Source organism: Vulpes lagopus, chromosome 3, assembly GCF_018345385.1.
Source record: "Vulpes lagopus strain Blue_001 chromosome 3, ASM1834538v1, whole genome shotgun sequence".
Taxonomy (NCBI): domain Eukaryota; kingdom Metazoa; phylum Chordata; class Mammalia; order Carnivora; family Canidae; genus Vulpes; species Vulpes lagopus.
In genome coordinates, this window is record NC_054826.1 from 19,727,955 (window position 1) to 19,745,119 (window position 17,165).

The window sequence follows — 17,165 nt, forward strand, 5'->3', positions numbered from 1 at the left end:
TGCAACATATGCATATAGCAGCTTTATTCATAAGAAACCAAAACTTAGATGTTCAACAACCTAGATGTCCATCAACATACATGAATAGCTATAAATTGTAGTTTAACCGTACAACATAATAATATTCAGCAATAAAAAATAAAACATATTGCTGATATACACAACGAGTCTTGTCAAGATGACTCTTGACATGGATGGATTTCTGAAGCATTATGCTGAGCTAAAAGTGTCAGACACTGAGTAAATACTGTGATTTATTTGAAATTCTAGAAAAGTCAAATCTAATTTTTAATCACATAAAGTCATCAGTAGTTGAACAGTGCTGGTTGTTGGGGTGGAGGGGAACTCATTGCAAATGGGCATTACAGGCTTTTTTGCACGATGGAAATATTCTACATCTTGATAGAAATGGTGATTGTGTGGTTGTTCACATTTGTTAAAACTCCTCAAACTGTAAATTTATAATACAGGGTGCATTTTATTATATGTAAATTACACTCTTAAGAAAGTTGACAAAGTGGGAAGAAAATATGATTCATTTTACAGTCATTCCTTCTAATTAAATCTAGAGTTAATACTGTGATCTTCCACATTCAGGGTATCCTTTTGGGTACTCTGAACAAATGTTTACATATTGTCTTGTAATTGATATTATCCATTTCCAATAGAATTTCCATGACTTACAAAACTAGAAAAAAATTCCCAATTTGGTTTTTTAATTTATCTCATGCTTACTTTGAGATATAATTTTCACTATTTTTGTTGGAGTTTGAGGAAATCAAGAAATAATACTTCCTGTCCCCTCCTAACTTCTGAGCCACTTGAGAGACCAAGCCAGACTAGTGGACATTAGTATATCAGATTTATTGCTGAAGGGTCTAGGTTAAAGGATGTAATTTAGGTTTGTACCAATAATGGCCACCTAATATCTAACCCAAAATTAGACAGATCTGCTCACCAAGGAATGGGCAGTCCTCCTATACAGGATTCCATGCTTAATGGATGTGTAAAGAAACACCTAGCAAGAAAGCCATCTCTACCCTTTGTCTTCCCAACAAAATGTCAACATTTCTCAACCTGTTTTCTACCTTGGCAAACACAGCAGGTTCACATCCAACACATGTTAAGGCACAATTCATGGTATACCAGTCATAGGGCTACCCCTTCCCTTGCATTCAAGTGGGCATATTTAATTGCAAGTGACTAAAGTGACATACTTCATTTTAATTTACTCTGGTAATGAATCAATCACTTACAAATTTCTGTATTTTATTACTGATTTTAAAAAACCCAAACACTTACTTTCCCAATCCTAAAATGTCATCAGTTACAAAGTATACACCATTGGCTTAATAAAAATCTCTCTGGAAAAAAATATATTTAATATACCAGTTGATTTTAAGATAGTCATAGAACTGGTTCTTGTGTCAACTCACAACTCATGTAGATACACGTTGTCATGAAATCAAAGCTCAGAGTGGCTGGTCCAGAGTCAATTTAGAAAGGCTACTGGCTCACAAAGTCTGAAATTTTTAAGAAAAAATTTTTTGAGAAAATTTTCTTACTGCTGGGAAAGGCAGTGAAACAAGCTTTTGACATCATTACATAAAGCATAATTTTCAAACTGAGGCTATGGTGGTCAGTTATTATCATGGCAACTCTAGCTTTCTCTGATAAAACTTCTTTTCTTCACTATAGTTTTATCATAATATCAATTTAAAGCTCCTTATACTAAGACTGCTACCATAAATTCTGTACCTAGGCCCCAACTACAGTAGATCTGGGTTCTGTGATCTATACCTTGCATGACTTCAATGTTTGTGTAGTATTTGTTAGCACATTTAAGATAAATACTCTATAATCTAAAAACCTACTGTCTAGAGAATAATATATGGATTCTCAAATTATCAGGCATGATCTGGATGTGTGGTGTTCTGACTAGTGAGTGTTTATGCCATACAATTTTCAAATAAGAATAATACAAATTATATTCAATACAGTGTTTAATGTTATTTCAGAAGGTATATTAAACATCTTTAATTATATCACTATCATGAATATCAACTATTTTTCTTTCAGATTCAGAAGTATTTGGTATTGTAGTTAACAAGCTTACCAAATGTCTGTGTAGCAGTATCCACATCCTTATAAAATGATATATGTACTTTTCTCTCCATGCGTAGAAGAGTGTTAGCTGAGCATCTTCTGGGGCATGTCTAAATGAGATGCCTTCCTTCTTCACAGTTCATTTTTCCTTTTCCCCCTCCATTTTATGTCTTCCTCCTTATGTCTTACATCTGAACAAGAAAGAGACTAATCTGGCCTACCAATATCAATACAGCATAAACATAAGGAACAAAAAAAAAAAATAATAAAAAAAATAAACATAAGGAACAAACATGTTCCTTAGTAGAATCTAGTGGTTACATGCCCTCCATCCTGGGTCTTGCCTCTTTTAGAGTGAAGGCATAGACTTTATGACAAAAATAACTCCAACTGATAACCATTGTCCTATAATATCAAAAGTAGTGACTCCTCACTTTCAGATAAATATTAGAAAGTTTTCCTACCTTCTTAAAATCAGGGGAAACTGAGGTTAAATATCTCTAAACTAATTAAAGTTCTTCATAGAAATAGCTAACATTTACTGAGTACATCCTATGCAAGATATCATAAGGTGCTTTACATATTTTATTTTCACATAACAAAGAAATTAAATCAATCTAATTTTTCAAAAGCTAACAATACAAAGAGGCAAATCTTTAAAATGCAGGAAAAAATATTTATTCACAAATTACATGATAAACAAAAACCCAATACTCAAAACAACATACTAAAGAGTGAATGCTCACTTCTGTAGATGCCAAAGTATCTACTTTGGGAGAATATTCTTTATTAAACAAAATAAAATGTAATGAACATTTGTTTTTTAGATTACTTTAAAACCAATCTCTCTAACCAGAGCTAATTTTTTGATGTAAATTTGGGGAAAAATACAATACTCTGGGGAAAAAAAGAGGTAAACATTCCACTACAGGAAAAAATGTTTAAATCATCTCAGAAGGTAGGGGACGGGCTAAATGGGTGATACGTCTAAGGAGGGCACTTGATATGATGAGCACTGGATGTTGTATGTAAGTGATGAACTGCTGAATTCCACTCCTGAAACCAGTATTACACTGCATGTCAACTAACTAGAATTTAAGTAGAAATTTAAAAAGGAAAAAAAGATCATCTCGGAAAAATGTAGAACATTACTCACATGCTCCGACAGGTTAAGGTAAGACTCCTTAAAATAGCTTACTTTCATTTCTAGCAAGGATAAAATTAATCTTCCAGCAATAATAGCTTCCTGAGTCTCAGAAGTAACAGTACCCAGTAGTCTATATAATTGTACTACAATATATGTAGTATAAAAATAATTCACATTAGTAATGACAGTTTTGATTTGTGAATATGACTGTGGCTTTCAATGACATATTTCTTTATATATACCCTTGTCTATTCATGGGATTTCACCATAAGTCATGTTTTAGGTTCTATGTATTGTGCCTAAGTTATGCACTCACTGGCACTCATTAACATCCCTACTTTCTTATTTTTAGAAAGATATAATCTAGCTATTTAAAATTGTAATTGTAATTTAATTGAGTAGTTCCCAAAAAGTTATCTAGAAAAGGACTTCCAAGCGGAAAGTTATAAGCAAAAGATAAGTTATTTTCAGAGTTTCTAAGATTTTAAAAATAAGGAGAAAATACTGCTTTTGACTGGGACAATGCAGCAGTACAATTTGTTATGACACATATATAAGAGCCATTCGTTTTTTAAAAATGCACATCTCAAACATGACTCACTTGTGGTAAGGAACACTATCTACTTTAACAACTAAGAAAATAAAACTGTCATTCTGACATTTATCAGTATTTCACATATCTAATACTGAAGGGGGCAACTATCACTGTCATAATAATTTTAAAGTCAAAAAATACACAGAATTAAGAGAAACTTCAGAAAATGTTTAGAATGTACACATGCATGCATTTTCAGCCAAACTTTCAAAGATTCCACATGTAACCAAATGACAATTTTGAAACAAAATGAATCTCAAAAATATTCAAGCTTTGTGGCAGACTTACTCTAATGCAACCTGAAAAACAGAAGGGTGAATAGTAAGAGCAGTATATTTCTAAGCAGGGAAAGAAATCACCAACTTCCTTTATCATGAAACAAAAGTCAGAGTCAACATTTTAATAACACTGGCCATCAAGTTATTCGCTACTAGAGAATTCACTTTTCAAGTTGTGTCTTCAAAATGCATCCACTTATATTTTTGGATTAAATTAAGTTTATGAATCAAAAGCCTCTGGACTCAGAACTCTAATCTTAAGAGGTTGAAATCCTAACTTATCAAAGCATAGTCCAAACACTATACAGTAAGTCTACCTTTTAGTTTTTATATGTCTCAGCTGCAAAACTCATTTTACAAACAGGAGTTTTGCTCGGTTTCTCCACAGTAAACATCTCTATGCCTAAAATTTTAAGTGGCAATCAAAAAGACAGACTCAAAGGATTCCTGCTACTTCATCGGGCTTTGATAAAAACAGAGCCATCTGGTGGGGTAGCACCGTCTTCCTTTTCGGTGACCGTCTCTACAGTCCCAGAAGCTGACACAATAACCATTGTTTTATTTGCTGGAACCGTCTTCTGTTTCTCAGCAATTGCCGCACAAACAGCAACAATCTCATCGCTTTCAAAGTCATAGTCAGGAATCGACTTGGGTGAGAAATGTGTTCCTTCTGATGACGCTTCACACTTTTTAATCTTCTGTGCTACCTTCTGCTGCTCCTGTAGTGTTCTTGCCCAAGAAAGGTCTTCTTTCCATATTTCAGGGTTCATTGGATAGATGTGAAGGGCGACCTGAAAACTTCGAATTGCCTAGGGGGGATTTAAAAAAAAAATCAGTTTTTTAATTTGTTTTGTTTTTTTAAAAAAATGAGTGGATTGATATAATCCACAATATCTATCTACCTTCTTAAAATATATATACATATATTTGTATATATTTTTTAAAACACAATGATTCTAAGGATAGAAATTAGGGCTGGGTCCTAAACACTGGATGATGATTAAGATGAAAAAAAAGAAGTTAAAAAAGTGTGAAAGAAAGTGCCTGACAAATTGCTGCTGAGGACTCCAAATCCATTGAAGTACAGGTAACACTATTATAGTTCAAGATAAGGCAAGTGCATTATTCTGCTTCTGCAGACCAGCAGACATAAGAATCTAGAGATTTCTTGGTTAAACCATGATCAGGAAGGTACCAAGAATGCCCACCTTTGAAGACAAGAGCTTAGATCCAAATAACGCTAACGTGTATTGACTGTCACAAGAGATAAGAAAGGACATTAAAGAATGATAAAAGGGTCAATTCACACCAGGAAGATGTAACCATTATGTGTCTCTCATGAATAAATGAATAAAATCTAAATAAATAAATATTTTTATTATTTTATAAATTATTTACTTATTTATTTATCATCATTACTCTCCCATATTCTACTTTCTTCCTTCCTCTACACAATCTATTAGTGGTTTTGTCTCCATGAGATACTGGTATCACTTTATAATGTGGGAAATTTAATGCTGCAAAAAATTAACCTAAAAATCGCTTTCTTTATATTTGAATGTTTACCAAATGCCATTTAAAAAACTTTTCATAGGCAGCCCAGGTGGCTCAGAGGTTTAGTGCTGCCTTCAGCCCAGGACCTGATCCTGGAGACCCAGGATCGAGTCCCACGTCAGGCTCCCTGCATGGAGCCTGCTTCTCCCTCTGCCTGTGTCTCTGCCTCTCTCATTTTCTCTCTCTCTCTCGTCTGTCTCAAATAAATAAATAAATAAATAAATAAATAAATAAATAAATAAATAAATAAATAAATAAATAAAATCTTTAAAAATATTTTCATGATGTCGGGGGGGATCCCTGGGTGGCTCAGCGGTTTGGCGCCTGCCTTTGGCTCAGCGCACGGTCCTAGAGTCCCGGGATCGGGTTCCGCGTCAGGCTCCCAGCATGGAGCCTGCTTCTCCCTCTGCCTATGTCTCTGCCTCTCTCTCTCTATGTCTATCGTAAATAAACCTTTAAAAAAAATTTTTCATGATGTCTAATAACAAAACAAATTATTTTTAAAAAATAGTTTATTTCTCTATTTTGGGGTCAAAGGGAGGGAATCTCAAGCAGGCATCCCACTGAGCATGAAGCCCAACATGGGGCTCAATCTCACAACCCATAAGATCATGACCTAAGCCAAAACCAGGAGTCAGATGCTTTAACTGACTGAGCCACCTCGGGGTGCCTTTTTTCAGGCACCCCCTGAAAAAAATATTCTGCCTCTAATATAATTGATGTTTACAATAGAAAAGGATGTTCAGTAATAACTTTGGCCTGTGTTTATGGCTTAATACCTTTAAGAGGTAATTTGCTATTTACTTTTTGCATAGGTGTAGTTCAGCTAATCAAAACAGGTCAGAATAAAATTTCATCATTATAATAATCTGACTTCCTTACCAGGACTATCTCTCCTAATCCAAGCTGAGCACGTCCCAAAGTCTGCCAAGACTCCCATGAATGTGGATTTCTCTGGACAGCCATTTCGGCTGCATGTACTGCTGGGAACATTTCATGAAGAGACATGAGGACCTAGAGCCAAATAAAAGAAACAAAACCTGTCAGTAATATTCATAAATTAGTGAACTACTAATGAATAACCATATGCAAACTTTTTCATTTAAAAAAATTTTTAGTCTGGTAAATATAGTGGTTCAGTGGTTTTGATCCCCTTCTCTGCCATTCAGGATCAGGAATGAATATATATTCTTCTTATTTCTAAAATAACTATGAAAATATAAATTATCCCCTTTTCAGTTATTGAACTCTGTTGTCCATCTGGTTAAAAAGGTGGTCATGATCTTGCTATGGTGCCTCAGAGACATGAGAATTCTTAATTCCACTTCTGATTATTCTATTTACAATGTGGTTTTCAGGGGACCCCAGGTCTTAATGTTAAACGAGGTAAATTTAAATTTGTTCAACCACCCATCCTATGAACATCTTCATGGTACAGAAATCATTTAAACACTCCCTAGGCCTCCCCACAACTGGGTTTTTCAAACCATACAAAGCAGAAAAATAGGGAGTTCCAGAACTTTCTACTTCAGTCTATGGGAAAGGGCTAGATTTTATCTATCATCTTTAAAACCATTCACATTTCACAAAATTTGTAACACAACTATCATTATCAGGTTACAAATTAAACTATTTATTTCAAACTATTTATTTCATTTTAGTTCACCAGAAATACTGCCTTTAACATATACATAGTCAAGACTGAGAATTAAAGACTTAACCAAATGAAGGTCCTCAGAGCACTTCATTCAATGAACATAATTTACTTGCGGTTTTCTTGGCTAAATTAAAACCAAAGCTGATAAAGAATGTGCCTTATGTTTGAGATCATCATCTGAAAGTATCTGTAAGGTGTGCAGATCAAGGCTGAATTGCAATTATTGTCTGCCAAAAATATATTTGATACTCCGTTAAAGATTTGAAAGTCTTTTGGATAACTTTAATCCAAGTGCTCAGGGATTTTCTTTATAGACTTTCCCACAAAATATTAGACATGTATTTCTTAAATTCAAATGTTATTTTTAAACTATTAATAAATTGAGTCTATTCTGACCTTTTGCCAAGGAGTAGGTCATTTTCAGAGATACCATCATTCAGAGTCCAATCCATCCTCATTCTAAAGAAACAAAGCTATTGCTCAGTCCACTACCATTTATTTCCAAGGAAAGCAAACATATTTATTTAAGAAATCACCAGTGACTTCCTCAAAGATAGTCATCTGTTCATATCTTACCACAGGTTGAAATAAGTTAACATCATTGTGAAAATAAATGACTTTCTAATTTCATGCAAAAGACAGAGCCATAAATGATACACCAATAATATTTTATCACCCAGGGCCATCAATAATAATACGGTAACATATCTGGAAAGGAAATGTTGAAAAAATTTGAAAAAGACATACTTGAGAATTATAATGGAAAGAAATGCTATTTTGGCTTATTACTGCTCAACAAACACATGAACACAATAGAGTGAGATTTCATAAGGAAAGCGAAATTCTTCATAATCATTACCTGTGACTTCATCTCATACAGGGTAGCATCATCTGGGGTTAACTGCAGCGCTTCATCCCATTTTTGAATTGCCTCTCGATATCTGTGGTTAAGTCACATTAGTATCATATTTTCAGTAAGCCCTTGAGAGTACATGACCAAATTTTAAAATCAAGTACTAAGGAATAATTGTAGATCAAAAAATAACTCTATTCAAGAACTAATGACAATAATAATGTTACAAAAGCAAGAAAAATGAAGAGATAAAGGGAAAGGACAGAAAAAGAGAAAAAGACAAATGCAAATAAAAGAGATCCTAGAAATCTTTTTCCAGGGACGCCTGAGTGGCTCAGCAGTTGAGCATCTGCCTTTGGCTCAGGGTGTGATCCTGGGGTCTGGGATCAAGTCCTGCATCAGGCTCCTTGTAGGGAGCCTGCTTCTCTCTCTGCCTGTGTCTGCCTCTCTCTCCCTCTGTGTCTCTCATGAATAAATAAATACAATCTTTAAAAATTAAAAAAAAAAAAAAAGAAATCTTTCTCCAATTTTATGTTCTGGGCTGAGAAATCACCACCAAAATTTCCCTTTTCATCAACCTCAATGTCTGCAAATGTCCCACACGTTAGATGTAGTGCAAAGGACTTTGCCGAAGAATTTACAATCCAGTTGCAATCCTGGGCTCTACTCAAGCAATCCAGCTGACACAGAACACGAAACAGCTGCCTGGTAAATGTGTAAAGACTTTTAAGTTTTGGGGCAATTGGGTGGCTCGGCTGAGTGTCTGACTCTTGATTTTGGCTCAGGTCATGATCTCAGGGTCGTAGGACTGAGCCCTGCATCAGGCTCCATGCTCAGTGAGGAGTCTGCTTAAGATTCTCTCCTCCTCTGCCCCTTTCCTGCACCACCCCCAGCTCATACTTTCTCTCCCTCTAAAATAAATAAATATATAAATCTTGAAAAAAATAAAAAATTCTTCAGTTTTAAGTTTCCTCATATGTATATTCCATGAGCTCAGGCACTGACTTTTCATCACTATTCACACATGTACTTATAAAAAATGGGTCAAATGAATGAAAAGCAGTTTAGAGATGGTGATTTCCACTACCACCTTTTTTTTTTTTTTTAAGATTTATTTATTTATTCATGAGAGACACAGAGGGAAAGAGAGGCAGAGAGACACATGCAGAGGGAGAAGCAGGCTCCCCTCCCCACAGTAAGCCCGATGCAGGACTTGATCCTGGATCCCGGGATCATGACCTGAGCGGAAGGCAGCTGCCCAACTGCTGAGCCACCCAGGCATCCCTATACTACAACCTTTTCACTGACGTCCTCCTAGTTAGGTTTTTCTTATAAAAGCTCCAGAGTCAACTAACATTCCCACGAAGTTGTGCCACAGGTACCTCAAACTCATTCTGCCTAAAACTGATCTTAGCATATTACATGCCAAATCTGCAGAAGCACTGAAACACTTTCTTTTTTAAATAAAATTAAGGAAGGACTAAGTCCTACGTGTTGTCCAAAGCAGTCATTTTCACAGGATCCTTCACAAGTGGTTAACTCATGTGTACTTGAATATTTCTAGAAAGAGAAAGTTCTATTTACCAAAATGTTTTCCATTATAATGAGTTGAAACTTTCTATTCTGTATCTTTCCCCTAATGCTACTAATTCTGCTTTCTAGAACTAAACAGAAAACATATAATCTACTAGTTTTATTTTTATTTATTTATTTTTTAAAGATTTTATTTATTTATTCACGAGAGACAAAGAGAGAGAGGGAGGCAGAGACACAGGCCAAGGGAGAAGCAGGCTCCACGCAGGGAGCCTAATGTGGGACTCAATCCCGGGTCTCCAGGATCACACCCTGGGTCAAAGGTGGGGCCAAACTGCTGAGCCACGGGGGCTGCCCAATCTACTAATTTTAATTCTTGGCTACACCAGAATAATCTAGGGAGTTCTAGAAGGGAAGAAATATACAACACAACACACATAACACACACAGCTGGTCCCTGCCTCAACTCATCCAAAACAGATATTCTCAGAAGAGGGCCTAGGCATCTATATTTTTTTGAACCAGGTAATGTTAACATAATAAACACCAAGGTCGTGAACCATTGATAATATCTTTCATAGTGAATTAAGCCCTATCATGTGCTATTTTCTCTTGAGTTACGCATTGTTACCTGTTTTCCAGACCCTTCATTTCCTCTGTATGTTTTCTTCTACATCATTTCCTACTGAATATGGGAAGATCCAAACCAAACATAACCACCAAAGTGTGGGTTAACATGCACTGAGTATTATTTAAACAGAGGGCAGTGAAATAAAGAAATAAAGGCAAAATTTGGTAGAAAATACGAAGTTGAAGAACATAAAAAAGCACATTGTTTCCACCTTGCTAGACAGTTCCCAGATTAGCAAGGAACACAAATGGGCAGTGCCATTTTCCAGGGTCTTACCTTATCTTGGCAAATGACAAATGGGCTACAGATACCTGAAAATAAGTTTGCCACAGAGCCAACTCCCTGGCTAGCAGCAGGGTGAGGGTGGACATGGTGGGAATGTATTTTACAGGACACCTTGGCTGCCATTAAGGCTGTAGCAGTAGCTATTGCTATTTTGTAGTAGCAGGCTATATGGAACCATATGCTTCACACTCACCCTGCAAAACCCGCAAAAGCTGGCAGTCTTTGTTTCCAGGCAAACCAAGTCTAAATATGCAGAGATGGCTATCAGACTTACTGCCTGGACCATGGTTAATATCTTCTTCCCTAACAGGGGCCCCTGCTAGGTACTGAAGAGATAACTATTTGAACACTATGTTAAATTCTCCATGAAAGATTACTAGAATTTTAGGAACACAGTGTGACCATTATTCACCTCATTTTTTTTTATGAGGTGCTACCACAATGCTGTATGTTTTTCCCTACTTCTGCCTGCATCAACACTATTCTTTTTTTTTTTTTTTTTTAATTTTAGGTATTTAACATACAGTGCAATATTGATTTTTGGAGTAGAATTCGGTGATTCATCACTTACAAACAAAACCCAGTGCTCATCATCAAAGTACCCTCCTTAATCCTCATCACCTACTTGGTCCATCCCCCCACTCACCTCCCTGCATCAACTCTCAGTTTTTTCTGTCATTAGGAGTCTCTTATGGCTTATTTCTCTCTTCTTTTTTTCTTTTCCCCCTTTTAATATGTCCATCTGTTTTCTTTCTTAAATTCCACGAATGAGTGAGATTGTATGGTACTTGTCTTTCTCTGACTTACTTCACTTAGCATAACACATTTTAGTTCAAGCATGTGACTCTTGATCTCAGGGTTGTGAGTTCGAGCCCCACACTGGGTAAAGAGATTGTTTAAAAATAAATCTTTAAAAAAAAAAAAAACCTTTTAAATTACAAATTATTTCTAGGCTGTTTAATCCTCTAAAAATAAGCTTACATGTTTAACAACTAAAATTGTACTTTTAAAATATTTATTTTTGGGGATCCCTGGGTGGCTCAGTGGTTTGGCATCTGCCTTTGGCCCAGGGCATAATCCTGGAGTCCCGGGATCGAGTTCTGCGTCGGGCTCCCTGCATGGAGCCTGCTTCTCCCTCTGCCTGTGTCTCTGCCTCTCTCTCTCTCTCTCTCTCTGTCTCTCATGAATAAATAAATTTTTTAAAAAATTTATTTTTAGTCTTACAGAAAAGAGGGAAAAATCCTTATAACGAAACACAAAGCAAAAGCAAGCCTCTCATGTCCTCTCTCCTCACTCTAGTCTTCAAAATACATGCATATAAACATGCACGTTTAAAAGCTCTACTTCAATGAACAATTACTTTCAATCTAAGCTGTGTAAACAACAAAAGAACATGTACATGAACACTCTTTTCAAACCCTTATGAAGGACAGAGAATTTTTTCTCCTCCAAAAAGTTTAAAAACACACACACACACATACACAAAACCCTTAGAAATAAAAATGACAAACCTGTAAACAAATGCTGGTGAGGAAAAATATCAGCTCACATCCACATGACCTCTAAAACCCATCTGTCATTTGGAACACTATATCCAAAAAAGGGGAAAGTATGCTTTTTTACTTTTTAGAGAAAGAGAACACACTGGATGGGGTGGGGAGGGGGCGGTGACAGAGGGGTTGTGAGACAGAGAATATTAAGCAAACTAGCACTGAGCACGGAGCCAGATGCTGGACTCGATCTTACAACTCTGAGAGTACAACCTGAGCTGAAACCAAGAGTCGGACACTCAACCACCTGTGCCACCCAGGCTCCCCGAAATATGTTTTTTTAAATGCACATCCAGTTTGACCCACCAATTCCATTTCTATAAATCTCCGTTTTGAAGTGGCCTGTATACGTACACACTATTATCACTGAAAGGATAGTCACTGTACCATTTGTAAAAATTAAAGATAAAAAGATCCTTTCTTAAAAGAGAGATGGCAAGATACATTTAATACATCATGCAATGAAATGCCAGTATCCCCTCATATCTAAATCTTTCTGGTTCCTGGTTTTAAAAAGTAAGAGTCTGGATAGTAAGAGATCGACTAGATAAGTCTTTTTTTTTTAAAGGCAGTTCCACGCATAATAATACAAAACAATCTCTAAGATATATTAAGTAAAAAAGGCAAGGGAAACGGTGTATATATTTAGAATGTTACCACTTATGATGTTTAAAGAAATAACAGGTCCACATGCTTATAAATCTAAAGATTATCTGCGGCAAGATATCAAGGAATTGGTAACTGGTCGCATGTGGGAAAGTGAACTCATAGATCAGAGGACAAGAGTGAGGGCAAAATGTACTTTTCATTGTATATCCTTTGTTATTATTGCATTTGCCTTTTAAAATCATATGCATACAGGGTTGCCTGGGTGGCTCAATTGGTTAATTGTCTGACTCTTGATCTTGGCTCAGGTCTTGATCTCACAGTGTTGAGTTCAAGGCTCACACTGGACTCCAAAGAGTCTATTTAAAAAAAAAAAGAAAAAAAGTAAAATCATGTGCATGTGTGTTGTTCTTTTCATTAAAAATTGTACCAATAAGGTAAACAAATCATGGCCCTTGCTAATATTACACACACACACAGAGAAAGAGAATAAATGAGAAGGAAAAAAGATTCCAAGGCTGGAGTTTTCAAAATTCAGAAGTCATGCAGAGAAGAAAGGGCTAACAAAGACAGCTGAGAAGCAGAGAAAGAAAGGAAGAAGAAATTCAGGAGTGTATGTGATTTCATAGAAAACAAGAAGTGTGTCACAGAGAGTGACAGGTTGTACCTAAGGGAGAAGTAGTAACTAACGTGTATGTCAATGGGAGCACTGAGTGAAACAGCAGAAACCAGACTGAGGTGTGAGGTAGAAGGAAGAAAGGAGAGACAAGGACTGCGGACAACTCCCTGGGGGAAATTTTTCCGTGAATACCCAAGAGAGAAATGAGAAGATAACTGACCAGGATTATAAAATCAAGAGAAGGTTGACATATATCTCAAACACATGTCCAGACTGAACTCATTACCAGCTCCTACTCCAAACTTACTCTACCCTGGCAACCTTGGCTCGGAGAACAGCACCACCAAGTCATCTTTGATTATACTTTCCCTGGGTTACATGAGTCATCAATTCTCTCTCTGATTCACCCTTCAACCCACTGTTGCTGCTCCTATTTAGTGTGGTCAGCCTTCCTTGCTGGGATTATCAAAAATTCAATTAAGGTTTTCCTCTGGCCTCCTCTTGACTAGACTTCCATGGTTGGAACACTGTTCTGTTTGTCAGCTAATTCCAGTTTGTCTTTCCTGACTCCACTTTCATGCCCTTCCCTCCCAGAAATCATCTCAAACACTCTTCAATGGGTCTATTCCCCCATTTAATTAAATACTCTCCTTTTATATCATCTGAAGAACTTTCTAAATAGTCCTCTTGGGATCCCTGGGTGGCGCAGCGGTTTGGCGCCTGCCTTTGGCCCAGGGCGCGATCCTGGAGACCCGGGATCGAATCCCACATCAGGCTCCCGGTGCATGGAGCCTGCTTCTCCCTCCGCCTGTGTCTCTGCCTCTCTCTCTCTCTCTCTGTGACTATCATAAATAAATTTAAAAATTAAAATAAAAAAAAAATAAATAAATAGTCCTCTTTACTCCGTATCAAAACAATTTCTCTCTGTGTCACCCACAAAAGATGCTTATGTAATATTTTCTTTGCAGCAATGGCTAACAAAAGCACTACATAAATGTTTTCTGAGTAAAAAAAAGATATAAGAAATTAATATACTATGCTATTTTGGGTGAGGAGAGCAGAATATAAATCAACAAATGTCAAATGATGTTGAATATAATTTTATCTTTGCTGAATTCGAAAGACTTAGATTTTACACAGCTTTAGAGTAAATTTTAATTATTTGTTCTAATTATTTAAGTTCTTGATAAAAAGAAAAGCTGATACACTAAAATACTAATAAACTCAAAAGCTTTATTCCAGATATAGTTGATTCTCATTTCCATAGTTATGTTCCACAAAGTTGTTGTAGAGACTTAATTTAGCAAATACTGAATCATTGCTCATAGGGAAAATACAGGGTTAAGTTCCTGCAAGTGGCTGGTCATATTTTTATCAACTTATTAACATATAGCCTTGTTTTATGTGTTTCTGTTTAAAGACATCTTATTAGGGGCCCCTGGGTGGCTCAGTGGTTGAGCATCTGCCTTTGGCTCAAGTCGTGATCCCAGGGTCCTGGGATCAAGTCCCACCTGGGGCTCCCTGCAGAGAGCTCACTTCTCCCCCTGCCTATATCTCTGCCTCTCTGTGTATCTCTCATGAATAAATAAATAAATATTTAAAAATAAATAAAGACATCTTATTTAATAAATATTCCTGATTCATTAACACTGAACTCATGGCCAACAGCACTGTAACTCATGCCTGCACAAAGCTTACTGAACACACATATTTTCTCTATAAAAATCTGTGATCATTCACATCACGGCCTTCTTGTCCTTAGGAACAACAGATACACTTCTGAACTATACTTGGGCACCATTTTAAACAGCAAAATCACCAACAAAAGAACAAAAATGTAGAAAATATAACATTAGGCCACAAAAAGGGTGCCTGTTTACAGTATGGGAGCTGAAACAAGAAGGCAAAGTTCTTCACCTTGTGTAACTCACCTGGGAACATACGCAGCGGGCACTCAAATTTTTCTCAGCTCTTTGCATCTTCACTAATGATTGTAAAATCACCAGGAGCATTGACTTGGGCGTTATTAATATATTTTAGTGAGTGGGTAAACTCATAAATGCAGAATCCATGATACTTAAGCAGAAATGCTATAGGATTTTTTCTGTGTCAAGTAAAATGAAACTAGTCACAAATGAGTATCACTTTCCACTAATACCATGTCAGATTTCTATTTGATTTCTATCAATAATTTTACATCCTTATATGGAAATACCGAAACAAATTTAAAAGCTATTTCTATCCCATGTTGGGTGTAGAGATTACTCAAAGTTAAGTAGGCCTCATGCCCAGTGTGGGGCTTGAACTCACTATCCTGAGATTAAAAGCTGCATGCTCTACCGAATGAGCCAGCCAGGTACTTCCCCTCCCCTCAAAGCTATTTCTACACAGCTACATTTTTAGCAAATCCCTAGCTAATACTAACATTCATAATTTTATTTCCTCACTAAAAACTATGTTATCAAGAACTTTAAAGTTTACACCTTATTTTATATTATGTATCTAATAATATTTACAATAATTGTGTCCAAAAATGTTTCATGATAAGATAACTTTTCTGGCTCAGTTTATATTTTCTTATTGGAAGTGGCTTTCCTTTGTTAAGGATATAATATTTGAAATTAAAGGCTTAGTTTACTCCTTGATTTTGTAAGAGCTTTCATATAGACATTATAATGATATTGAAAGTAGTTTTAGATAGACTTAATTTGAGTGAAAGATGTGTGACTTCCAATGTAGGTATATCAGGTTCCAACTTTTAGACAATGATCAATTTTCGAAATTAAACCAAAAACAAAATGTGTAAGTTATTTTGAGTTTCTTTGTGTAGAATTTGGAGCAGCATTCTGAAGAAAGCAAGGACAAAATAATGTGTAAGCAATACAATGAACATTTATCATAAGGAATCTAATTTCCATAACTTAAGCTCAGAAAGAAAGAAAACTGAACAAAAAGGCAATAAAAGAGAAAAACATACTTCCTAATCATTGCATATTTTCTCAAGACATATGTATTCAGAAGGGAAGTGGATTGGGAAGAAGTCCTGAGATGATGCTCAGACCAGAGTCCCTGCGCGATCCTATTAGGCAAGGGAAAAGATGTAACCATACTTTAAATTCTCAATTGCCTCGAGTTTTAGTCACTATAACTTATTGAAATTATTGTACATGGGATTAGGTTAAGTCATAAAGCCCACTTTCAGTAATAATTTAAACTTAAACTATTTACTTACACAAAAGAACAAACATATCTTAAAAGTGTCTAATTTATTACAGACAAGAACAAACAATTTAGGGTGGATCAACTGCCTCTGGAAACAGTAAGAGGAGCTCTGTAATTACATCAAGGTGTATACACACTGAATAAAGGTCATTTTCCAAAGCAAATTAAAACAATGATGTCAACTCCTACCTAGTGCAGGATGTTTCTTAGTTATTATTATATTGAAAGTAATTGCCCTGTTCTCCTTGCCATACTAGACACGTGTTTTCTAAAAAAAGTAAAAAGTCACAATTTTAATATCCCAATTTCTTTTTTTTATAAAGATTTTATTTATTTATTCATGAGAGACATACAGAGAGAGAGGCAGAGACACAGGCAGAAGGAGAAGCAGGCTCCTTGTGGGGAGTCCAATGCAGGACTCGATCCCAGGACCCCAGGATCATAACCCGAGCCAAAGGTAGATGCTCAACCACTGAGCCACCCAGGAGTCCCAATCTCCCAATTTCTACTTCTGATACAGAGATCCTTT

The 17,165-nt window shown here is 36.1% G+C and overlaps 1 protein-coding gene across 1 annotated transcript in view; it reads right to left on the bottom strand.

The window, feature by feature from the left end:
* Positions 1-17,165, bottom strand: part of TTC33 (tetratricopeptide repeat domain 33) — a 34,751-nt gene continuing 17,586 nt past the window's right edge. The window contains exons 3-5 of the mRNA XM_041747573.1: positions 8,197-8,278; positions 6,563-6,694; positions 1-4,935 (exon numbers count right to left, since the gene is read on the bottom strand). Coding sequence (XP_041603507.1) covers positions 4,582-4,935; positions 6,563-6,694; positions 8,197-8,278 — 568 coding nt within the window. The 3' untranslated portion in view covers positions 1-4,581. The remainder of the gene's footprint in view (positions 4,936-6,562; positions 6,695-8,196; positions 8,279-17,165) is intronic.